At 48.7% G+C, this 26319-nt stretch overlaps 1 protein-coding gene across 37 annotated transcripts in view; it reads left to right on the forward strand.

The window, feature by feature from the left end:
- Bin1 (bridging integrator 1) overlaps positions 1-26319 on the forward strand; it is a 56838-nt gene that overhangs the window by 873 nt on the left and 29646 nt on the right. For 13 of the 37 annotated variants that reach the window (XM_087592025.1, XM_087592028.1, XM_087592039.1 and 10 more), the window contains exon 1: positions 18536-18600. In XM_087592025.1, the coding sequence (XP_087448151.1) occupies positions 18589-18600 (12 nt within the window). In that variant the 5' untranslated portion in view covers positions 18536-18588. 37 annotated transcript variants of the gene reach the window in all.

A 26319-nucleotide genomic window follows, 5' to 3' on the forward strand; every position in this document is an offset into this window, starting at 1 on the left:
CGCTGGAGAGAGTGGTGGTGGGAGCTCAATGCTATCCGGTGGCCCAAAGAGGGGTGTGGAGGGCGCCGCGGGAAACCCTATCCCCGTGGTTTGAGAGTATTCTGGGGTTTTTGCAGGGGAAAGGATCAGAGCTTCCTGGGACACCCTGACTGTGCAGGAAATGCAGGGATTGGGGGTGGGGGTCCTTCGCTGGCCTGCCTTTTACCCCACGCCGTCCCTGGCTTATTGAATTGGATCACGCCAGCTGCTGACGCCACTTCCCCTGCCAATTCCGACTATGAAATCTGAGATTGTACAATCTGTGCTTCTGCCAGGGATAGCCCCTCACGGCTCTTATCTGGGCCGGGGCCTGGTGGGGACAGGGACAGGCTCGTCTTTTTTCTGCCGGTCTTGAGCTGTTTATAAACAATGACTTTTGCAGCTGAGCGAGCTCCCCAAGGGTGCAGACACGTGATGGGGGGGGCGGGTAGATCTTCCTTAGAGCCCTACTCCTCATCCTTGTGGTTACTAGCTAAGAAGAGGGTTACTGTGTCTGGGAAGGCTCTTGTTAATCCCCTGATCTGGCCAGCGCTCCTTTCCTCATCCAGCGCATCCAGGAGGAAAGGAGAGAGAGAGAGAGAGAGAGAGAGAGAGAGAGAGAGAGAGAGAGAGAGAGAGAGAGAGAGAGAGAGAGAGAGAGAGAGAGGAGAGACCTGAGTGACCCAACTGGAACAGTAGGCAGATATAACCACCCTGGCTCCCAGTGACCTAGTAATTTATCTAAGGTGCCTAGAGCCTGTTTCCCACTCCTAAAGGAATTAATTGAATGGAAATATTGGGAGTAAGCTGAGACAAGCTCCCTACCCCCACCACAGGAAACACCACTTCATTATGGCTGCTCACTATAGCCAGTGCGCACCTCTTTCCAGATGCATTTGTTTGTCCATCTGTTTTTGGCAGTAGCCTCCTTGATGCAACTCTGGGAGCCACGAGCATAGGCTATGTTCCTTTCTTGTAGATGGCCCGGTGTCACCGAGCCACTGAGCTGCCATCTCTCTTTTCAGGGCCCGCTCAGAGGCTTTGGACAGTTGGCTGACAGCTGGTTGGCTAGGGACCACGGCTGTGGCCAACAGCTGGCCTTGGCTGAGCCTGGACTTCAGGGACCTATACTCGTCTTTTGCCACGTTTGCTCTCTGTCCAATGGGCATTGATTAGGGACCCTTTGCCCAGGGGAAGCCAAGACAGACTGACAGACATCCTGAGACACCGGCCTGTTTCCCATCGTCTCCCTCCTTGGCCTGCTTCAGGGCCTGCTTCAGGAAGCCCTGTGCCTTACCTAGATGCTGTCCTCTTCCGTTTGTCTTTCTGCCACTTGGAATCTACATTGGTCACAGCTTGGGTCACCGATTGGACTGACTCTCCAGCATCTTCTGGTGGTGGTCCAATCCTATTCAATGGCCACTGCTAACCGGACCTCAGGTCCCTTGTCTTACAAGCAGTCCTGATCCTGGATCTACTTCCTTGGTCAAACTAGCCACAGGGCAATTTTAATCTTTTTATTTATATCGTCACCAAAGGGTGTTTTCTGAGCAAGGGTAGCTAGCATCTGCTATGGTGGAGAGCACAGAGACAGTTGGGGAGATGGCTCAGTTGGAAAAGTGTTTTCCACACAAATATGAAGGTCTGAGTTCCATTCCCCCGGAACTCGCATGTGAAGCTGGGAGCGGAAGTGCTGTGAGCTGTGTGATCCCAACTCTGGGATCACACCCTAGTGATAGGAGTGAGCTCCAGATTCAGCGAGAGACCCCGAGAGACTCTGGCCTTTGCACGCATGTGCACGCTCAGAGACAATTAGAAGAAAGCCTTCAGTGCATCTGCATAGGAAGAAGGCCCCATTCCCTCCGTTGTTTTTCTTCTTCCCAACTTCTCAGCCTTGACATCCATGGAGACTCAGTGACAAGAGAGGCCAGTGTGCCCTCTAGTGTCATGGGGTCCCATGTGGGTCATAGAGCCACCTTTCCGCTGTCTTCCCTAATGGGTTTTGGGTACCTTTGATTCATCTGCCTCCTTGGGTTTTGAGTACCTTTGATTCATCTGCCTCCTTCACGGTCCTGGGCAGATCTATTTGTACCCCTCTTGTGTCTGGCTCTGATGGGTGTTTAGTGGATGTTTATGAATGAATTCGGGTATTTGGGTGCTTGATCTGGGAGCCCTGGCTGGCCCAGACCAGGGAGTTAGCTGCTTGTGCTCTCCTCTACTTTCCTGGTTGCACACATGCCAGCTGCCTTGTCCTAGGTTGAGTCCCTGCGTGCTGCTTCAGGCAGGAAGCGTATCATTCAGGCCTCCATGGGACTTATTCAGTACGGCTGCTGTATGCCCGCAGAGAGCAAGTGTGCCTATGCCCATGGAATCATGAGGTCATCATCCCATTGCATTTGGCTTAGCTGACCCTCTATAAATGACTGTGTCCATTTTTGGGCCTCAGAAGGGTGGCTCGGCAAAGCCAGTTTAGGGTGGAGGCTGGGTCAGATGACAGGAGGATTAGAGGTTGGCCAGCAGGGGCCGTGGGGGATGGGGTGGTTGGGGAAAAGGACAGCTGGGGTGGGGGTGTGGAATCTTTGCCTGCCCTAGTCCAAGGCCTAGGAGTCCTCAGGGGAGAGTGCACGAGGGAGGCTGGGCTTCGCTCTCACAGTATTGGGCCAGTGGTTGAGCACAGGTAGAAGGTCTTGGGTTATGGTGGGAATGCACAACTAGGTAATCTTCCCTTGACTGTGGCTGTCCTTGGGCATGCTTGGAGGGGTGCGAACAAGAGCGTTTGGAACCCCAGTGGGAGTGGGAAGTCCGGGGCTGTCAGTGCACAGCACATCTCTGGCCTATGGAGCAGATGCTTAGCAAAGAAAGGGGCAGCCGCTGTCATCCGTAAGACCCTGACCCATGGCGGTGAACTGCAGCATCACGTCAGTCGCTGATATGCCGCCATGACACATGGCGAGCCATTGCACTGTGCTCCTCTGCGTGGTCAAGCTCTTCCCACGTGGAAGGCACATCAGACTTCTTAGTATGAGCTGGGTTTGAACATAACGCTTCTGGTAGTGACCCAAAGAGTAGCTTGGCTCCCTGGAGGAGCGTATGTTTGTTCCCTTTAACAGAATGGGCTTTTGCTGCATAATCCTGACTGCCTGCTCGAATCACGAATCACGTAGCCCTTGCAACTGAGGTCATCCGGGTCACTGGTTTTACTTACACCGGCGTCTCTCCAGTCTGAGGACCCAGGCTAAAGCTGCTGTGCTTCATGAAAGGCATCTTCAACATCCCCTTTCTATCTCTGTATTTCCCTCTACCCTGGAGATGGCTGGACCATCTCTTTTCCTCCTGAAACTCTCCGCACCGGGCCTCTCTCCTTGAGCTTGGGCACGCTCTGCTGAATCTTCCAGCCTAGATCAGATTTCCTGAAAATTCTTTATGTAAATGGTTTCTATTCTCTGCAAGGTCCTGCATCCTGTGTGGGGTGTTGGGTACTTGGGAGTGGGGTCAGGAGAGATGCTCTGGAGACACTGGGCTCAGGAAGGCGTTGAAGAGCTGTGAGTGTGTCCATGGGGTCTTCCTGAGCCCCGCCTCCAGGCCTGGCCGCCTCAGAACTCTACTGGCTGTGGCAGGTAGAAGTCAGGTAATTGCTATTATCTTGGGGGATGGTAGACAAGGGAGAGCCTGCTGGATGCTTAGAACACAAAGGCCTGGTGAGGTACAAAGGGCTAGAGAGGATGGAGAGAATTTCAGTGCCATGAGAGGGAAGGCGTGGCTGGGTAAAAATGAAGTTGCATGCTGGAGTGGGAATCTCTGCCCCCCCAGAAGTCCCCCAGCCGCAGAGGCAGACCACTTTCCCCACTGCCTTGCAGTTCATCTTCTGAGGTTCCCTTTCCACCCTCCTGCTCTGGCTTCTGCACTGGCGGCCTTGGGTACATTCTTTCCAAGTAGGGAAGCTGGGACAATACTGAGAAAGTTTCAGTCCTCTGTTGCATATAGCTCATCCCCTGAGGTAGATTTTCTATCCTGTATATCACCCTGGGTGGGAGCAGAAAGCATGGGGCCTCTAGGTCCCCCTGACTGGCTGCAGGACCTTAGTCAGGTGGCAGGTTCTTCCTGACCTCCCCACCGCCCTACTGGGCGATAAACTGGGGATAACAACAGCTCTCAACAGCTCTCATCATAGGCATGATTGATTGTGAAGAACAGAAAGCCTTTGACAGATGCATGGCTATATAGTACATGCTCACTACATGTCAGCTAAGAGGTAGACTGATGCCACAGAACCTCCTTGGAACCCTCTTTCCCTACAAGGCTCACTACTCAGATCGCTCCCTGGGAGTGTCTATTATAGGCCTCTGTAGACAGCTAATCCCTGCTGAGTTGTTAGCCGGTTAGGGCTTAGGATAACAGTCTGTGTGTGTGTGTGTGTGTGTGTGTGTGTGTGTGTGTGTGTGTGTGTGTGTGTGTGGTGTACATGCACACGAATAAGTGTTGTGCAGAGAGGCAGTCTTGAAGGTAGAAAGCTTGTACTTTGAATCAGAGTATTTTAGAGTTAACTCAGCTCCACTAATAAACTAACCTGAGTCCTTTCTCTGTCTCTTGACACTGTTGGCATGGTGATGAACTTGCACAGGATGGGACACGTAGCGCCCACTGTGCGCTAAGCACCCTAGCTGGAGACATACCTGGCTGTCACACAAGTGGCTACAGCAGGAGTGTGTTCCATTTATGGAGACCTATGCCTGAGCTTGGGTCTTTAGGTGTGACTACAGATGCAGGTGGCTGGCTAGATGGGAAAGGCTAGGGAGAAGTTCTGGTCTCCAGGTGAGAAGCCACCTCTGGTAGTGGGGACTTCCTGGTGGATGTCTGGTGTGTTGTGTTTTCCTAAAAGCTGCCTCTTTGGCCAGCTTCCACCAAGTCTTAAGAATGCAAAGAAAAGGATACTAATCCTAAAATGTTATACCACAGAGGGACAGGCTAGGACAGATGTGTGTCTTGGCTTGGGTGTTTGTGCAGGGCCAGGTGGGCTGGGGTGCCCGTTCAGAGCAGACTTTGGGAAGCATGGGAGAGGCACCTCAAAATGCTACCAAAGGTAACTGCAGGGGTCCCACACAGGCAATGTTGCAGTGGATGATCACAGGCTGAGTCATCGCCCCATAGCAACACTGTTCTGTCCTTGGGCAAATCACGGCAGTCTCTGTAACCTCAGGCTCCCCTTCTGAAACCGGGTTAATGAAACCTGCTTCCTCAGAAAGCCAGGCCTCTAAAGCCCCCTACAAGAGGTTGCCACCTCCTAATTTCATATGCCATTTAGCCATTAAGGGGCGGGGCTGATTAATGGAGAAGAGAAAGGCTGCTTTTCCTGCCCAAGGGAAGCTTGATCTAATATCGTTAATAATAATAGCCACGAATCATAACTACCTACGTCCTGCCACCATTGTTGCAGTGTTGTGAGTCCCAGTGAAGAAACTAAGGGGCCGGCAAGGTGGCTGGGGAAATAAAAAGGCACTTGTCATCAAGCCTGACCTCCAGCGTTCTATCCCAGATCCCTGGGGATTCCATAGGTTGGAAGAAGAGGGCCGACTTCCACATACGTGCCATGGTACATATGCTCACATGCACGTGTAGGTACACATGAATGAATGAATGAACGAACAAATACACAGATGTAATAAAATGTATTTTGAAAAGAAAGAAAAAGATGCTTGGTCCTGTGGTTGACATTTCAGACTCTGTCTCTGGCCCAACCAGACTTGCGGGTGACCACCTACCTCTCTTGCAGTAGAAAGGAGAGGAGACATATATAGGTGAGGTGGACTTTAGCCCCTGAAGCACTTGACCCTTAATTAAGATGTAGCCCTAATCCCACCTGGAGTGGAAGTTTGTACTGTTTGGTAGGTGGTGGAGGCCTGCGTTTCAAGAGCAAGACTGAAGGTGACAACTCAGCCTCACAATTGGTGCTGGAGGCCAGAGAACCTTAGTCTTGGGAACGAGGTGTCTCCTGGAACCCGGAGCTTGCTGTGCATGAGACCCCTGCGTCTGCCTCCTCCAGTGTCGGAGTTACTGGTGCGCAGTGCTGTGCCCCGGGATTTACGAGGAAGCTCGGGACCTGAGCTCTGGCCCTTACACTTGCATTCGCTTGATTGAGTCATTTCTCCAGCTCTGAAACACTTTTTACTCTAAATTATATACGGTGTATTTTATTTTCCATTATTTCTACAAAATTCCTCTTAAAATCACTGAGATACTAGGTTTTAAAAACTGTTCTAGGGAGGAAACAGCTATGCTGTTGACCCTATAGAAGCTAGAAGTTATTTCTCCGCGCCTGGCACTGCGCCCCCTGTGGCCTGGGCCTGGCACTGCACCCCATGTGGCCTGGGCCCAGGCTGCAGAGTAAATCCTGTCTCTATTCTCAAGGGCAAGGTACTGCCTCCTGCCTCAGTGATGTCTAGACCTCCAGCCCAGCACACAGAAGGTATTTTAAGCATGAAATCATTCCTCAAGGTCCTTAGAAAATGGATTTGAGGATACCCAGGGTGCCAATGTCCAAGTCTTCCAGCGGTCAAGCGTGTTACATAAATTAATGTAATAGTTGCATCAAAACTAACTACACACATCTTCCTATATGTGCCAGCTCTCTCTAAATGGTTTATGGTGGTCAATTTGGTGTGAACACATGCTACTCCGTTTATCATTCGGATACAACAGCAAGCAAAACCATCTGTGTGCGTTCAGACACCATTTTGCCTTTTGAAATGTTTTTGGTATTCAGTTTGTTGAATCTGGGGTTGTGGAATCGGAGGACCAGTTTGCCTATTGATAAAGGATGTATGGCTTCTGACACCAGGGGACAGTGCTGATGCCTGACAGGCCTGGAGGCTGTGTTTCGTGGTGGAGAAACTCACTGCAGGACTGGGGTTATCCCACCCTACTCTGCCACAGTAGGCTAATCTAGGCCTCCCTTCCTTCGTGGTCAGATGGATGAGTAAATAGCTTAGGCATGTGGTGGAGTCAAATCTCGGCAAGTGGCGCAGATCTGCTGCCTGGTCAGATGGTTCTCGTGGCTGGTCAGGGCGGTGTGTGTGTGAGTGTACGCATGTGCGTGTGCATGTGTGCGTGCATGCCTGTGTGTCTATCTGTCTCTGTGTGTGTGGTGTGTGTGTCTGTGTGTATCTGTCTGTCTGTGTGTACGTGCATGTGTGCCTGCCTGCCTGTCTCTCTCTCTCTCTCTGTGTATGTGTCTGTGTGTATCTGTGTGTGTGTGTGTGTGTGTGTGTGTGTGTTTGTGTGTCTGTGTGTTGGGGGGCCATTGCTTGCTTTTAGGTCAGATAACAAACAGGACCTTGGTCCTCAGCAGAGAAATGCCCTATATGAGCAAACTTACAAGAGACAGACGTACTTGGCTGTATGGACCAAGGGCTGGGGCAGTGTGGTTTGCTAGGCCTGAGATCTCATCTTGCAGCTACTGTCTCCATCCTTAGAGGTGGTTCTTAGGCTTTTTTTTTTCCTTCCAGACCCTGAACTTTTGTCCTACTCCCTGCCCCAGATCCCAAGTTTCACAGCAAATGGATTGGGGTCACAACATGGGGCTTGAAGTGAGCCTCACACTGTCTCCGAGTATTTCTGTGTCCCTAGTGTCCTTGGGAAGGATGCCCAGCTGCATCATCTTCCCGCTGCAGCGTGAGGGCCCTGCACTATGCTGAGCCCCAGGTCATCATGGGAGTGAGTGGGTGGCCACAGACAGCAGCTACTACCGGTCTAGTTAGGGAGGTGTCCCCCCTGTCAGAGTTGCTGCACGTCCCAGACCTTTCATTCTACCACAGGCTCTGCTCCTTGTACCACCACCCTGGCACCATGTCGGGACAGCCCCTGCGGACTCTTCACTTTGTATGCATCACATCTGACCTCAGTTAAAGTCTGGGGACAATGCAGCTCACTTGGTCTGAGGCTCTTTCTCTCACTGAGCATCTGGCCATTATGGGACAGGAGGCTGAGCGTGAGGAGCTGCCCACCTCTCACAGTGTCCCCTCAGGTCTGGATGATCTGCTGAGGCTGCGGAGAGAAGGGAGACCTGAGCTGAGCTCCAGGGCAAGGTGCCAGGTTCCAGGCAGTCGTCAAAGTAGACCTCTTATGGCTTGTTTGAGACGGAAGTTAATGCAGTTGGGGAGGATAAGGCCTAAGGCTGAGAAGAGATAAATGGAGGCCAGCTTGGGGAGGTAACTGGCTTTGCCTCAGACTAGGGCTGGCTTGTGCTAGCATGTGCGTGCGCATGTGTGGAGGTCAGAGGTCAACTTCAGGACTCTGTTCATCTTTCTTTAAAATTAACTTTTAAGTTCATGAATTAATCTAGAACTCGTATGTGTGTGAGTGAAGGTTTGTGTCAGGGGTGTGTAGAGGTTTGGAGATAACTTTTGGGAGTTGGTTCTCAACTTCCACTTTGTTGAAGATGAGTCTCTTGTTTCTGCTGCTCCTATGTGTCCTCCAGGTAGCCAACCCATGACCTTCCAGACACTTCTCTGTTCTTTTCTCCTCTCACTGTAGGCATGCTGGAATTACAAATATACATTACTACATCCGTCTGTCTGTCTGTCTGTCTGTCTATCACTTTATCTGTAACTATCTATCATCTATCTAGCAGTCAATCTATCTATCTATCTATCTATCTATCTATCTATCTATCTATCTATCTATCACTTTATCTGTAACTATCTATCATCTATCTAGCAGTCAATCTATCTATCTAACTATCTATCTATCTATCTATCTATCTATCTATCTATCTATCTATCTATCACTTTATCTGTAACTATCATCTATCTAGCAGTCAATCTATCTATCTATCTATCTATCTATCTATCTATCTATCTATCTATCACTTTATCTGTAACTATCATCTATCTAGCAGTCAATCTATCTATCTATCTATCTATCTATCTATCTATCTATCTATCTATCTATAACTCTATCTATAAGATCTATCTATCTATCTATCTATCTATCTATCTATCTATCTATAACTTATCTATCTATAACTCTATCTATCTATCTATCTATCTATCACTCTATCTGTAACTGTATGTATGTATGTATGTATGTATCCATCCATCCATCCATCCATCCATCCATCCATCTATCTATCTATCTATCTATCTATCTATCTATCTATCTATCTATCTTGTCCAAGGGTTTCAGGTGGCTATTGCCTTTAACCACGGGCCCATCTTCCTGGCTTGCTCTCATCTTGGTTTTTTGAGATAGGGTCTCGCATGGTTTGGAACTAGTAAGCCATGTGGCTGCCTAGTGAACCCCTGGGAACTGCCGGTCTCTACCTCCCAGAGCTGGGGTCATCAGTATATTCCAGTGCATGGGCTTGACACTTTTACGTGGGTTTCGAGGATCAAATTCAGATTCGTTTGCTCTTGTGGCAAACACCTCACCCGTTGACCTGCGCTCCTAGCCTCCCAGGTCAAGCCCTTTAGCCCCCTTCCTCAGGTGCATCCAGAAACATTTTATCTCCCCAGCTTGTGCTCGCCCAAGTATTCAATGTTTTGGTGTCTAATTGACTCCAGGCACAGGGACCTCAGGATAGCTGGGGAGAGGAAGTGGGCTCTTCATTCCCAGGGGGAGTAGCTTTGGCCAGAAAGAAGCTATTTCTGAGAAGCCTAAGGGCTTGGGTCAGGTGAGGCTAGTAGGCAGCCTCCTGTATGTTTGGTTCTGCTTATGCCTTCTTAAAGGCCTGTTGGAGAGGTGTGACGGTATAGGGGCAGGAGGTGTGTGACGAGGGGGTGGCACAAGTGGTTCTGGTGAGCAGGAATGTCAGGACCCATTCACCTTCCTTAGCCATTGACGTAGAAAGGCTTGGGCCTGTCTCTCACTCTTGGGTCCCGTTAGCTGTGACCATGCCTGGCTCTCGATGCAGGTCTGGGGGAGGAGGGAGAGCGGTGATGCATTCTGTTGTGTATGGGCTATAAAGTTGTTGGCTGGTGACAGGGTGGAGATTTCCATGGCCGCCTATGGTTAGAGGAGCTTTGCCGGGGTTTCAGGGCCGGAAGGGGGATAGGGTGCCAGGGCAACCTTCAACCTTAACAGTTCAACCCCCTTCTAACAGCTGCAGCTTCTTTCTTTGGACCTTTTTCTAAGTTCAGCCTCTCCCTGGGGCTTCAGCCAAGATGCCTGAGCTCTGGCAAACCTGGGCCTCACCACTGAGCCCTGGGCACTGGCCCGATACCCAGAGGCCTTCAGAGGACCCCATTTCCATGCTCTGGATGGCTCTGTTTTCCCTGCTTCTTAGGACTAAGAGTGCATGAGTTATTCTATTCCACGGGACTGGCTCAGTGGTCAGACATGTGTGGTGGGGGTAGATAGGGGCTCTGATTTAGGTGGGACAATGGGTGGGGAGGCCAGGGGATGGGATAAAAGGGAGGAGGGAAATGTAGTGACAACTGAGAGATAGTTGAGAAGCTCAAACTCTCAGAAAGGGGAGAGAATGTCTCCTGCGGATTTGCGCACTCTCTAAGTTCACTTTGCCTCTAAAAAGGGAAAGGAGAGAACCTATACCCCACCCTACCCTGTCCCCCTTCTCCTGACAGGATTCATCTGCTCTACCTGACGGAGTTCCTGGGAAGGCTGCCATGGTCTGCAGGTAGCTGCCGCTGCAGCCTTGCGTTGTCTCTGTGGTTGTGGCTGTCTCTAGGAATTGAACTCTGTGCTGTATGTGGCTCAGGCTGGGGCTGCAGGTGGAGGAGGCAGACGGGCGCTCAGAGTATGGTCTCCCTCCTTCCCTTTTCTGTGTAGGGAAGCCCTGGGATTTCCTTCTTCCTGAGTCTTATTTTGGGTCCAGGTTGGTTTTGCCGAGAGAGAGAGAGAGAGAGAGAGAGAGAGAGAGAGAGAGAGAGAGAGAGAGAGAGAGAGAGAGAGAGAAAGAGACATGGAGGTCAGAGGGAGGACATTGGGTGTCCTGGTATATCATCCTCAGCATTATTCCCTTGAGACAAGGTCTCTGAACTTAAAGTTGGGTTGGCAGTCAGCCTGCCCAAGTGTTCCTGCCGTATCTTCCATAGCCACCCACCCAGTGCTGGAGTTAGGGATTGGAACTCTGGTCCTTACACTGTCTCCTCCTGAGCTGCCCCCTTAGTCCTGACCCTGCCCACTTTGTGCTATCCTCTTGAATACAGGGGGTGAGAGGATGGGTGAGGGGAAGTGTCTACCCTAGTGCAAATGACAGAGCTTCTATGTTTATAGATGGAACCCCTGTGTGGGCTGCCTTTTTTTTCTGAGGCCCTGGTATGTGTTTGGGATGTGGGCTACCTTGGAGGCTAGCTCTCCAGAGAAAGTGAACTGCATGCTGAACTGTGTCAGGGATTTTTCCGTGAGGATCTCCTATCCACTCCAGAAATGTGCCAGGCTGAATAACCCGGGGTTTTCTTATGAATAAGGGTCCCCAGAGGTTCAGGGTTGGATATGAATAAAGCTGGCTCGATCCCTGATGTGGGGGTAACAGCTGGGTCAAGAAATACCCACCATCTCCTATGAAAGAAAGATGAGAAGCTCTAGGAGCCATTAGTGGCTGGCAGGAGACTTAAGGATGAGTTTCAACAGTACAGAGGTAGGAGGTCAGTGGCTTTTCTGGCCTCTGCACTGTCTTTAGTTTTCTCTTTGCCTACCATGCTTTCTAAGTCACTTTCTTTGCCAAGACAGGAACAATAGGGGTCTGGTATACAGCCCAGGCTGGTCTTGAACTCATGGTCCTCCTGCCTGAGCCTTCCAAGTATTGGGACCACAGACATTACCCCCACACCATTGATTATTGCCTTATAGGAAGAAATTATGGACAGTTGGAAGGAAAATATGAATTCCCGTGACTTTTCTTTCCCATGTGTTTGTGTGTTCACATGTGTGTGCATGCATGTATTGGTCAAAAGTCAACCCCAGGAGTCATTTCTTAGGTACCCTGTGTCTTTGAGACAGAGGTTTTCACTGGCCTGGAGGTCTCTGATCCAACTAGGCTGACTGGTTAGTGAGCTCCACAGGTCTCCCTCTTCTGCCCCCCTCCCCATGCTAGAACTATGGCGTGTACTACCATGTCGTATAGTTTTGGGGGAAGGAATTGAACCCAGGTCTTCATGTTTGCAAGGAAGCACTTTACTGGCTGAGCCATCTCCCCACGATTCACTCTTGTTGAGAAGGCAGGAAAGAAAAACAAAACAAACCAAAAAGCACGCTTATTTTTTTTTATGGAATAACGTAAATTTTCAGTGCTTCTGTTTGTGTTTTATAGTGCTGGGAGTGGAACCCAGGGCTGTGTGCCTGCTAAGACAGCTGGCACGCTGGGCCCATTTGTGTTCTTCCGTAGCAACCCAGGCAGCAGGTGCTGAGGGGGTGGGAGACGGTGGCTTAAGAGGCAGTTCCACCCCCATGCCTGGGCTGAGAATAACGCCACCCTCGTGTTGGGGCAAGGAGCGGTGGCTCTGATGACATATCTGGATAGGTGGGTACAGGGCTACAGCCAGGGGTAGGGCATGTGCCTGTGGGGACTGTGCCCCACCCAACATGACAGGTCCTGGGGTCACCTCATGCCATTCACATTCCACTGGCCATGCCTGGTTGCCAGCCTTTTGGCCCAGCTCTAGGGCCAGACTATTGAGGCCCAGTCAGGACTCCACACAGTGGCTGCTGCCGGTTCTGCAAGACTGTCCCTATGGGGGCAGTCCTTCAAGCTTCCCTCTCAATGATCTCTGAGGACTACCGTCTTATCTGTGTGTGTGTGTGTGTGTGTGACATGTATGGAGGCCTAAAGCTGATGTTGCCCTCTCTTCTACCTTATTCTTCTAAGTCAGGATCTCAGTCAAACCCAGGGCTCACCCATCTTCCTAGCCACCTTGCTGTGGGGAATCCTGTGTCTGCCTTCTAAGACTGGGGTTGCAGAAAGCTGCTTTGCCACCCAGCAGATACATGGGTTCTGGGACCCCGAATTTCCAGGCCTCTTGCTTTCATACTTAGCTCTTTAAGCCCTAGCCCATCTCTGTTCTTTGAGAGAGAGTCCTTCACTGACCTGATAGTCTAGGCCGACTGGGGAATCCTTTGACTCTGACCTTCCAGTGCTAGGATTACAGTGTTCCATCATGCCTGTCTTTTTGTGTGGGTTCTAGGATTTTAGGTCTTCATGCTTACCTTCATAAAGGAAAGCAGTTTATTAGCTGAGCTCTATCTCCAATCACTTCACCCTTTTAACCGAGAAGCAAAGGGCAAGAAGCTGGGGGTTCTTGCAGGACCCCGGAGAATTGCAGCCGAGAAGGCTGCTGCTGGAGGGAGCTCGGTCTGTGAGCTGTGGGCTTAGCTGCTGTCTATCCCCGAGGAAGGCTAAGCATGAGCTTGAGAGAGTCGTAGAGGTGTGTGGCCACATTTGGAGAGCTGGGTAGGGAGGGGGCTAGGTGGATTGGGATGGCTTGGGGAAAAGCAATCCTACCTAGGTTAACAGGAGGCGGAGATGACAGGTATGGAACCAGCCGTGACTCCTAGGGTGAGCCTTATGGCCCCTTAGACTTCTTGGCATCTCTGGGTACTTCTCTGCCCCATGTATCACCATCCTGGGGAAATGACATCCTTTCTCTAATTGTTCAAACCTGGATCCCCTGCCCTCATTTTTCATATCATATCTGGTTATTCTCTCCGTTTCCTGTCCATGTTCTGGCCACTGCAATCTCACCTGAATGTATTCCCTGACTTATCTACTCTTTTGAAGGATATCCCCACATAGCAAAACCTGACAGAACAGAAGTCAATCAAAATCAGGCTTGATGGGTGGGAGGATGGCCCAGTTGGTACAGTGTTTACTATACAGGCCTGAGGACTCGAGTTCCTTCCTTCAGAACTCAGTGCTCACTGATTTGGCTAGCAAACTCCTTGTCACTTCCCCAGTTATCTGCCCCTTGTGAAAGTCGGTAAGAAGAGAGAATGATGTTGGAGGGCTGGGAATGTGGCTCTGTTGGTAGATTACTTTGCCTGCGCATAAGGTCCTTGGGTTTTCTCCTTAGGACTGGTGGTACACACCTGTAATCCCAGCACGACAGGGGGGAAGAGGCTCAAGGATGGTGACTTAAAGAGATTCAGGAGCTGAACTGAGAAGACTCAGGTCTATCCCTTTAGGTAGCCTGAGCCTGTATATGGGGGAGACCCTTCTACCCCAGGTACAAATGTATGAGCTCTATCTTATGGGTGTCCATTACTTTGGGTCCCTCTGGTGGGGGTGGGGGGCTGTCTGAGGGTGGGTGAACGTTCTAGTCTTCTACAGATGGAACTCTGTCTCTGGCTTCTTCCCAAGACTGGCATCACAGACACTTGTGTTAACTTTGAAGATGGAAGGCAGCGCCAGATGGTGGCTGGCCAGCCGGTGCTACACTGCAGAAAACATCAAAGGTTGTTCCTGGCCAGGGTCTTCTCCATCCTGGATTTGCTTTCAGAGATTGAGCTCCTGCGTGGGAACTCGATTCTCTCTACTGAGACCATAGCTGGAGCAGGTGCAAGGCCCTGGGCCCAGTAGCCTGGCGCTCTCCCACAGGCTAACCCCAGTTGAAACCTTTCTCTCTTTGGTTGCTTTCCCTTCCTTCTTGGAGTTGGGGGTTAGGCACAGCAGTGGCTCCTCAGGCCTGAGCTGTCAGTCACAGGCTCAGTCGCTTTTGCTGGGGCCGCTCTGAAGGGACGGAGCATGCATTTGTTATGTACTGGACAAAAGCAACTTAAGGAAGGAAGGGAGGGAGGGGAGGAGGGAAGAAGGGAGGGAGGGAGGAAGGTAGAAAGGGAGGGAGGAAGGGTTTATGTGGTCCATTGTTGTGGAAGCAGCTGGTCACGTTTCGTCTGAGGTGAGGAAGCGGAGAAGTGAATGCTGGTGCTCAGCTCTTCTTGTCCTGTCTCTCTGGGATCCCAGCTTATGGGATGGTGCTCCCTGCATTCAAGGTGGACCATCCTACCTTAATTAGCCCAGTCTAGAAAAGTCCTCCACAGACACACAGAGGCTTGCTGCTGGTGATTCTAGATCCTGTCAATTTGACAGTCAATATGAATGTCACAGAAGGCTTAGACCTCAGTGTTTGAACTCAGGCTCTGAGGAGACCTTGGCAGAGCTTGGTGAGATGAGAAGCTACCCCTCAAGCAGTCAGTAGCGCAAGTCACAAGAGGCAAGAGTCACCTCCAGGGGCCACCTGGTGATGAAGCTATGTCCTATGTCACCCTGCTTGGTGCGACTCTGTCTGCTCTCTCACAAAATGGCTACCATAAGCCTGCTTGTTCCAGAGAAGAAGAGTGGAAGCCGTGGTTGAAGGTGGCTCAGATGGCAGCTTGGAACAAGAAAAGGGTCTGGACAGGCCTGTGAGCATCCCTCGGCCAGTCTCCTGTTGGAGGAAAATGACCTCTGTTGGAACTTATCACGCTAGCATTGGCCAGCGAAGCCTGAAGAAGCTGCTGCTTGGTCTTAGCCCCAACTGGTGACAGCCTGGTGACTGCTGATCCTGGTCTGTCTCTCTTCCCACACTGATAGATCTGAGCTGCACTGACTCATGTCTGCTTCAGACTCCTGGCTCTGTTCTGCTTAGCAATGTGCCCAGTAGTGTCTTTGCTTTGGTTCCCTTTTCTTGCTTAAAAAAATATTATTCGTGTGTGTGTGTGTGTGTGTGTGTGTGTGTGTGTGTGTGTGTGTGTGTGTGTGTGTTTATGTCCACTCTCTCCTACCATAGCTTCTGGGGATCAGATCCCCAGTCCTTAAGTCAATGCTGCAAGAGGTTCTTTCCCATCAAGCCCTTTGGTCTACCCTGTCTTGCTCTTCTTATTTCTGGCTAAGTTACTTCTTTCATTGGTGTGATAAAATATCTGGAACTTAAGGAAGGAGAGGTTTATTCCAGCTTATAGTTTGAGGAGATACAGTTTGTCATAGCAGGAGCCTGAGGCAGCCGGTCACATGGCTTCCAAGTCAAGAAGCAAGGAGAGATGAATGCTAGTGCTCAGCTCACTTTCTCCCAAGTTCAGCACCATAGCCTAGGGGATGGTGCCGCCCATGATTAGGGTGGGTGTTCCCACTTCAGTTAGCCTAGTATAGAAACTCTGTCACAGCCACACCCGGAGGTTCTTCTCCTAGGTTATTCTATCTCCCATCAAATTGACAATATTAACCACCCCAGAGGACTATAATCAGGAGCGTGAGACATGAAGTGAAGACTAAATGCCAGGGATTTCCAGTTCAGCGATACCTAATGGGAAGAAAGGACTGATTCTAGGGCGGAGGCAGGGCAGGATAGGAGGAGTCTGGAACATTTCGCAATGCTAGAAAAGAAGGTCAGGAAGATAAATGGGGATATGTCAGGAGGCTCCCACTGGTCACATTTGGAACATTTGAGCATGAAAAAAGAATCATGATGGGAACAGATTTGTGCCTCAGTGAATGCAGAGTGAAAGCATGAGTTCCTGACACCAGCCTTCCCACTTGCAGAGAGGTAAGCAGGGAAGGGCTCTTCAGAGAAGGCCAGGGTACATGGAGGAGGCTGGGCCACAGTTACAAGTGCTTCTCAGGCTTGATACATAGAACTCAGGGTGGAGGAGGGATTGCATGGAAGGGCACCTAAAGCAATTCAGCAGGATAGGATGGAGTCTGGAATTGCTTTTCTTCACCAGGCTTTTGGTTAACAGTTATGCAGCTGATCCATAGACTTCTTGCACTGACTAGTTTTATGTCAACTTGCCTCAAGATAGGGTCATTTGGAAAGAAGGAACCTCAAATGAGAAAATGCTCTCACCAGATTGGCCTGTTGGCAACCGTGTAGGATTTTCTGATTGATAATTATTGTGGGAGGTCCCAGCTCCCTGTGAGTGGTATTACCCCTGAGCAAGCAGTCCCGGATGCTATAAACAAGCAGGCTGAGCAAGCCACGAGGAGCAAGCCAACAAGCAGCATCCCTCCATGGCTTCTGCTTTAGTTCCTGCCTTGAGTTCTTGCCCAGACTTTCCTCAGTGATGGACTGGGCTGGAACTATAAATGAAATAAATCCTTCCCACCCTAAGTTGGTTTTGGTTATGGTATTGTATCACAGCATTAAAAAACTCTGAGATGCCTCCCTTTGATTAGCAAACCTGTGTACGTGCACCTACATGTATGCTTGAGTGTGTGTTTGGGTGTATGTGCATGTGTGTGTGTAGGCCAACACTAATCTTTTTCTCAGTTGCTTTCCCCCCTGTTTGGTGAGTCAGTTACTCACTGAACCTGGGGCTCCCGGATTCTGCTTCTCTAGCTCTCCAGCTGGCCAGCAAGCCCCAGGAATCCATCTGTGTCCCTGCCTCCCCAGCGCTGGAATCAGAAGACATGCTCTTTGACGCCCTACTTTTCTATGTGGTTGCAGTGGATCTGAACTCGTCTTTGATTCCATAATGGTGTGTTGGCCACAGAAGTAATCTTAGCACTTGGGAGGTAGAGGAAGGAGGATCAGAAGTTCAAATTTACTCTTGGTTACATAGGGAGCTTGAGGCCAGCCTGAGCTACATGAGACACTGTCACAAACAAACAACAAACAAACAAACAAACAAGGAAAAGGTCAGATGGCGGGTGTGGAGGAGGCGAGCACACAGTGAAGTGCTGTTCATTTTTTTGACAAGGTCGGTTCTTTCAGAATGAGAGTTCGAGGGGGACCTGTGGAGGCTGGTGTGACGCATGGGCCTTCATCCTCTCTTCAGAACTCCCTCCTTCTTACTGTCAGGAGCCTGGATGCTTGGTGGCTGCGTCCCGGCTCCTTGTGAGAGCCAGCCCAGGTCGCTCCAGTGTCCTAGCAGAGAGGGAGAGGAGAACCCCTCATCTTTAGGGCACAGCCAGATGGGCATGGGTGTAAGAGATGGGCTGGGAAGGATCTTGGACGCTAAGGGTCCTTGTAATAGAGAATGGGCCCTGTGGAAACTGTCGCTGGTCATCTTCACCATTGCCACCCCACCAGAGAGCCCTCTGGGACAGAAGGAGGAGGGGGGAGGACCCTGCACCCCTTCTCCTCCTGGGTACCCACCTCTGGCCACTCCCACATCCCTGGTCTGTCTTTTCATAGCTCTGTATTTCCCTGTAAGGCTTGCAGCTGTCATTCTGCCTCTGCCAACCTGGGAGACCCTTTAAGTTTGGGGTAGAGGGAGGCCCCCACTATGCTCTGAACCAGAGCACCTAGCTTGCTGATCCTAGCTCTGTGTGGTAGAGGAGTGTAGGGGTGAGGAGGGACCCATAGAGGAGTATCCTAGAGTATCAGGGAATCAGAGTAAAACTCAGGGGTACCTGGACAGATGGATAAACCTTTGGCCTGATTCTGGGGTCCCTTTCTCATTTTCGCTTCGCACAGGGGAAACCTGTCTGGTTTCTCACAGGGCCTTTTGCTTGCCTTCCTGTCCGCCCCAGTGTGAGTTTGTGAGGGCGTTAGAGTGTGCATCCTGTTTCTGTGGTCCCCAACCACAGCCTCTGCCGTGTGAAGATCGGCGGGGAGGGTGGAGGAGGCACCCTACTGACTGGATGAAACTCACTTGGAGACAGTTTCTTCCTGAGGCTCAGACTTGCTGCCCGCTGGGGAGGAGATGATGAGAAAGGTGAAGGCCTGAGGACTTTTTGAGGGTCTCAGCAAAGGAGTGGTGGGTCCTGGGAGGAAGGCTGGTGAGTGCATGTGCCCATGTCTGTCAAGATGGAGTCAGTGGTGGGTGGAGTTCCTCCTCTGCTTCCTACAGCAGGTGGGACGGCAGAGACCTTCAGCTCTCCCGTTCCCTTATCTTTCCTCCTGGAAATGGCTCCTGGATTTGACCCTGAGTTCTGGAAAAGTGCTTATTCCTGCCTAACCTCTACCATTAGACTGTGTGTGTGTGTGTGTGTGTGTGTGTGTGTGTGTGTGTGTGAGAGAGAGAGAGAGAGAGAGAGAGAGAGAGAGAGAGAGAGAGAGAGGGAGAGAGGGAGAGAGGGAGAGAGAGAGACAGACAGACACAAGCATAGAGAGAGAGGGGGGAGGGAGAGAGGGAGGGAGGGAGAGAGAGAAACGGAGATAGACAGACAGACAGACAGACAGACACCACAGAGGGAGAGAGAGGGGGAGTGAGGGAAAGGAGAGAAACAGAGACAGACAGACAGACAGGCACGCGCGCGCACACACACATACACACACACACACACACTCACACACACACACACTCACACACACACCACCCTCAGCACACCAAGGGAGAGAGGGAGAGAAAGAGGAAGAGAAAGAGGAAGAAAGACGGGCTCTTGCAGAGTTGCTCCAGTCTTTGGCAGGGTGTCTTACATACACCAGGAGAATGCTGAGCCCAGGGCCTCTCTTCTTACTCTTAGGGCTTAGGGAGGACTTCCTCCCTTCTCAGAAGCACAGGTGGCTCCAGTAGGCACTGGCCGCCACCCAGCCGCTCATCTCAGCCCTCCCAGGGAAAGTGGGCCGTCTCCTTTTACGGCTGCGGGGGGCTTTCAGCTGACGTTTGCGGAGGGAGGCCTGGAGCCCTTGCTGAGGTGTTCAGGCAGCTGTTGACAGACACTTCAGCCCCACTCACATCTGACCAAGGGCTGAGGATGTGAGGAGAGGAAACCCTGATAGGAGGTGGCATTCATTGAGTAGCACTGATAAGCCTTCCTGGACTGATGGCTCTGAGCCTATTAGTGACCTCCTGTGCTGACAAGCACATACATGTGGAGGTGTGGCCAGTCTGAGTCTTATCGTTTGTCCCACGTGAGAGCTCCTCTTTGTTCCTTGCTAAGTGCGACATTCAGGGTGAGTGTGTGGATCTCTTAGTGACTGAAGGTCTGGGGCTTCCCTTTATTATGTGCGTGATTTAGAATCTATATGACAGCCACGGGGATTTCCAGATATGTCCTACGACAAGGAGTTGAACCGGGATAGAAATAGACGGTTCACGAAAGACTAGAAAGATGGGGCTAGGGTGGTGGCTAGAGCTCGCACTACTCGAGCGGGGTGACCTGAGCTCGGATCTCTGGAAGCTGTGTAAAGCCCATGTCTGTGATGCCACTAATCACAGGGGCAGAGACGGGAGAATCCCTGGGAGCTCGTGGGGGTCATCTGGCATCCAAACGTGGCACCCATAAGGTCAGCTTTCTATGACTTGCAGGGCAAACAGTTTACCCACTGAGCCAATTCCCCATCCTCTCATATGTCAGTTTGATGTTCTGGGACCTCCTCTCTGCCTCATTTTCCCACTTCTCCAGTTCCATTTATAACTGGGGAACCTGGGTACCACCCCGCACCCACCATCGCTCCACCCTTCTCATCCTTCAAAGCTCAGCTTAACGTCTGTGCTCTTCAGCCTCTCCTGGTCCAGATACAGAGGGTCTCTGCTTCCCCAGTTCTCTGTGTCTGTGAGCTCACCACAAGAGACTGCAGTGAGTGGGATGATTGGGCTCTGTCTGTGGGAAGAGGGGTGTGTGTGTGTGTGTGTGTGTGTGTGTGTGTGTGTGTGTGTGTAAATATGGGCTATGGAGGAAGAAACATAATGGCTACACCTATGTCACTCTAATGGTCTACTCAAGTAGGAAGTTGATGGTAAGTGATTTCAGCCAGGACCAGCAGCCCTTGCTACCCTCTCTGGTCTGTGGTGGTCTGTTCTGTGTTTATTCTGGGCTTCCCTGCAGTGTCATGGGCCTTGGCCGTGGCAGCAGAATCGTCTGGGTATGTGAGGACACCCTGTTTGGCCCCTTTCCTGCTCAGCCCATGTTGAGTGGGTGGGTGGGGTTCCTAGCAGTGTGGTGAGATCAGTGGGGAGGGGCATTTGGTCTCTTAGGCTGTTTCTGAAGCTTTCTTCTTGGTGACATCATGACAGCCTGTCTGAGACTCCCTTCTTGGCTGTTCGTAGAGCTTTGGATAGAAGGTAAGGAGTCCTGGGTGCTCCGGCTTCACTGTCTTCGTCTATTTCTTGCTGGTATAATACAGTCAGGGTAACTTATAAAGAGAATGTTTTGGGGTTGGGCACAGTTGGTGAAGTGCATGCTGTGTTACCACGAGAGCCTGAGTTCAGATTCTTAGCACCCACATAAAAGAAAGAAGGAAGAAGGAAAAGCGTTTTAGTCAGTTTGCTATCATTGTAAAATATACTTTAGACAATCGACCTGAAAAAGAGGAAGAGTGAATCTCTCCCTTAGTTCTGTAAAAGCCTGCTTGCAAGTACCCTTCTCAAACCCTACCTCCATTTGCTGGAAATTCTGCCTCTTGGTTAGCTCTTTCCCATGGACCCTCCCAGCTTTCCCTTCTAGCCTATCTACATTCCTTTGTGTCAGCCACAGATGCCCAGAAACACCTTCAGTGCTATCAGAGACCCATAGAGGCCACACTGAGCACATGGGCAAGTGATTTTGAGTAGCCTTCTGGTCTTCTATTGTGTTCAGTTCAGACTTATTCTGAGTCCTTCATGTAGCAGCCTGCTTGCAGGAGCCTCTCCTCCCACCAAGTCTCTACTCCCTGGGGACTTACCTCTTGGTGTGGACCAAATCTCCCTTGGCCTTTCACATAGTCCCCACCAGCCTTTCCTCCTAGCCCACCTCACTCCTTTCTGTCACCCACTACCAGTGTCCCTGAGGCCACATTTACCTAGATTCTAGAGAGGGCAACAGAAACCAAAATACAAAATACCTACCCAATAAAGATAAGACTCGATATATCAACACCTAGAAGAATCCCTATCATGATAACTTCAGATGCCCAGACTCCAGTGTGAAAACACAGCATGAATAGCCAGGACAGTAAACCTTCACCAGTGGGCCCTGAGAAATTCAATACGGTTAAAACTCAAGTCAAGGACTTCAGAATAGCAGTTATGAATATGTTCAAGGATACTAGACAGGGTATGAATAAATCCCGTGAACACAAAGAAATAGTTGAATGAACTAATGGAAACAGTTAATGAATGACATAAAAATATAAATAGAATCACTAAACCAAACCAAACCAAACCAAAACAACGACAAAAAAAAAAAACAAAAAAAAAAACCAACCAACCAACCAAACAAACAAACAAAAAACCCAAGACGGAAACAAAGCAGGAAATGAATTTAGAATGTCAGACAAAAACCTCAGATGTAAGCCTCATCAACAAGAGAGGAAAAGATATCCTCAGTCATTGAAGACAAGGTAACAAAAATGGATACTTGAGTCAAAAAAAAAAAAGGCTCAAAACATCCAAGAAATCTGGGACACTATGAAAAGATCAAATCTAAGTGTAATAGGGATAGAGGAAGGAGAACAAACTCAGGTCAGATAGACAGGGCCAAAAAAAAAAAAAATCCTACAACAGATAATAATCAAAACACTAAACATACAGAACACAGGAAGGGCATTACAAGCTGCAAGTGAAGAAGATGAAATAACATAAAGAAAGGCCCATCAGAATAACACCTGGCTTCTCAATGGAGACTCTGAAAGCCAGAATTGTCAGGCTGGATGTTCTACAAAGTCTGAGAGACCACAAATGCTAACCCAGACTATTATACCCCATGAAACTATTGATCATAATTGATGGAGAAAGAAAACCATTCCATCATAAAACCTATTTAAACAGTTTCTATCTACCAGTCCAGGTCTACAGAAGGCCAACTATATCCAAGGAGACATAAGGACTAAACAGTACCCGAAAAGTCAATTAAAGAGGGAGAGAAACCCACGCCATAACAACAAACTAACAGAATCAGTAAACACAGTTCCCTGGTAACTGTGATGGCTATTCTTGGTTGTCAACTTGATTATATCTGGAATGAACTATAATTCAGAAATGGAGGGCACACATGTGACCCACTTCTTGAAGCTGGAAGACACATACCTTTAATCTAGAGGCTCACCTTTAATAACCTTTTCCATCCTTTTACCCTGAGATAATGGTGAGGTATATTTCCTGTGAGGTATGTTTCTTGGACGCAGCAGAAAGATGGATCTGACTTTCTAATCCAATCTGTAAATCTATCTGAGCCGTACCTTCTGCTGGAGGTCTACGTAAGGACAGTGGAACAAGAAAGGGTTTGTTCTCCTTCCTCTGCTTGCACTTACTTGCCAGCACAACTGTTGGAGCTGGCCTCTTCAGGATTACAGTTTATGCAGAAGGCCAGCTGCAACACCCAGCCTCATGGGGCTGAGTAACTTCTAGACTCTTGGACTTCCCATTCACAGCTGCCTGCTGCTGGGTTAGTTGGACTGCAGCCTGTAAGTCATTCCAATAAATTCCCTTTATATGTAGACTCATTTCATAAGTTCTGTGACTCTAGAGAACCCTCACTAATACAGTAACACTCAATATTAACCATCTAAATTCCCCAGTAAAATACAGGCTAACAGATTGGATTAGAAAGCAAGATCCATCTTTCTTTCTAATGCATCTTTCTGCTGCACCTCACCATTATCTCAGGGTAAAAGGAAGCAAAAAGTTATTCCAAGCAAATGAACCTTTGAAGCAAATAGATGTAGCCATTTTAATATCTTACAACTCACTCTTTAAACCAAAACTAATCAGAGGTGATAGGGAAGGATACTACATGTTTATCGAACAAAACATCCTCCAAGAGGATATTGCAATCCTAAACATTTAGATATCAAATACAAGGGCATGCAAATCCATAAAAAAGAAACACTACTACAGCTAAAATCAGTTAACTTTCACACAGTGATAGTGAGTGACTTCAGTACCTCACTCTTACCAATAGATGGGCCAATCAGACAAAAACTAAACAGAGAAATAGTGGAGCTAACAGACGTTATACACTAAAGGGACTTGACATAGTTACAGAACATTTTGCCCAAGCACAAAACAGTTTCCTTCTCTGCACCTCATGGAACTTCGTCCAAAACTGACCACATACTGGGACACAAAGCAAGTCTCAACAGATACAAGAAGATTGAAAAACACCATGCTTCCTTCAGATATGACCACCACGGATTAAAGCTGTGTATCAATAACAATAGAAACAGCAGAAAGCTTACAAACTCATGGACACTGAACAACTCTACTAAATGAAAAATGAGTCAAGTCAGAAGTTAAGGAGGAAATAAAAAAAAAAACATTTTAGAATCGAATGAAACACATCCAAAACTATGGGACACAGTGAAGGCAGTTCTAAAAGGCAGGTATATAGAACCATATATATATATATATATATATATATATATATATATATATATATATATATATATATATATCTCCCCATATTAACAACTTAAAAGGTCTAGAACAAAAAAGGAGAACTTACACTCTCAATGGAGTGGTGACAAGAAATAATCAAATTAGAAACAAATATATGAAATCAATACAAAGAGTCAATGAAATGAGTTGATTCTTTGAGAAAGATCAGTAAGATCGATAAATGCTTAGACAAATTAACTAAAAGATGGAGAGAGAAAATCCAAATTAACAAAGAAACAAAATAGAGAGAGCATAACAACAGACACCAAAGAAATCCAGAGAATCATAAGGACAAACTTTGAATATCTGTACCCCATTGAACTGAAAAACCTAAATGAAATGAATAAATTCCTTGATATATATGACCCACCAAGGTAAAATGAAGATCAGATAAGCAATTTAAATAGACTCATCAGCCCCAGTGAAAGAGAAGTTGTAATTAAAATCTTCCCAATGGAAAAAAAAAAGCCCAGGGTAAGAATGGACTAAGCATAGAATTCTATCAGGCCTCCAAAGAGGACTTAGCATCAGTACCCTTCAAATTATTCCACAAAATAGAAACAGAAGGGACATTGCTTAATTCTTCTTAGGAGTTATCCTGTTACCTAAACCAAAGACTCAATAAAGAAAAAAAAAACCAACACATTTCTCTTATGAATCATGGGCCTAGGGGAAAATCAAATACTACTACTCCATGAAAAGAATGTAGCAATGAAATGACTCCTAATGACATTCTGTAATAGTCCTAGGTCAGTTGCTTTGCTCAGCCATCATCAGAGATGGGAGCCAACACAGAGATCCACAGCAGAACAACGTCCAGAGAGTGAGACATTCTGGAACACTCAATGCATAATTGGGAAGTCTTCATCAAACTCTCTCGCAGGACTCGGGGATCTTTCAGGAACAGGAGGCAGAGAGATTCTGAGAGCCAGAGGGGATGGATAACTCTACCAAAACAATGTTCTTTAGACACCACAAGTCTGATGCACAGACGAACCCTTCCACACTGTGGTGGCATGCCCAGGCTTTGCACAGGTTTAAGCCCAAAGGGGTCTGAGTGCCGAGAAGGGGCGTTAGACAGGGAATCCCACTCGGAAGAAGAAGTCCTCGGCAACTGCTACCCACTTGCAAAGGAAAAACTAGTTTTCTGCAATGGAGTCTCACTGGGAACCACTTCAGTGCAGGCTCCATGAGCAGCATGTTAACTACACTTCAGGGCAGGCCCCATGCCTAGCACATGGCCAACAGAAATCAACCTCAGTGGTCCTTTCGTATACTTTTTGTGCCATATTGTTTTTTGTTTGTACTTTTTTTTTGTCTTATTGGTCTTTGCTTGTGTATTTAGATTATTGGTTTGTGTGCATGTATGTGTATTTCTTGGTTTTGTTTTTGAAAGACAGAGAAAGAACGTGTGAAATTTGGTGGGTAGGGAAGGTGGGAGGTTCTGGGAGGAGTTGGGGGAGGGGAAAGTCTGATTAGAATATATTGTATGAAGAGATTGTTTCCCAATTAAAATAACAGGCACGTCTCAAAAAAACCCCAAGCTAAATCAGAACAAAAGAGGATAGGTCTGTTTGGTTAAAATCCTTAGTTGGTTTGACTTGTTGTTGCCTTTGGGCCCTGTGTGAGCCATACGTCATATTTGGAAGTGCACACGGTTGGAGAAGTCTCTCATCTCGTAGCAGATAGGAAGCAAAAGAGAGAAAGCGAAGGGCATGGGGTCCCAGTAATCCCTTCAAGGGCATGTACTCAATGACTTAAGTCTCTCCCATGTCCTACCACATCCCATTGGCACCAAGTCTTGTGACCAAGTCTTCAACATATGGACCTTTGGCAGGTGGTTGGAGAAATGCTTGTCCAAATTGATATGTACAAGGGAGGGTGTGTGCATCACTATGGGATACTATGTAATTTTACACAGGGAGATTTGGTATTGGGTCAGAGTCCTGGAACCAATCACGCGTTGGTATTGAGGTGCACCACACAAGTATGTCACTTGTAAGAATTGACCTACTCCCTTGAAAATGGCGTCATTTTCCACACATGACAAAAAAGCCCTCTTGGCCTGGTTACCTTCCATTGGTTTTACCTGCCCACACTGCCTTGTTAGGATAAACCTTCCAACACAGGGAGTGC

Source organism: Rattus norvegicus, chromosome 18 (assembly GCF_021556685.1).
Source record: "Rattus norvegicus strain SHRSP/BbbUtx chromosome 18, alternate assembly SHRSP_T2T, whole genome shotgun sequence".
NCBI lineage: Eukaryota > Metazoa > Chordata > Mammalia > Rodentia > Muridae > Rattus > Rattus norvegicus.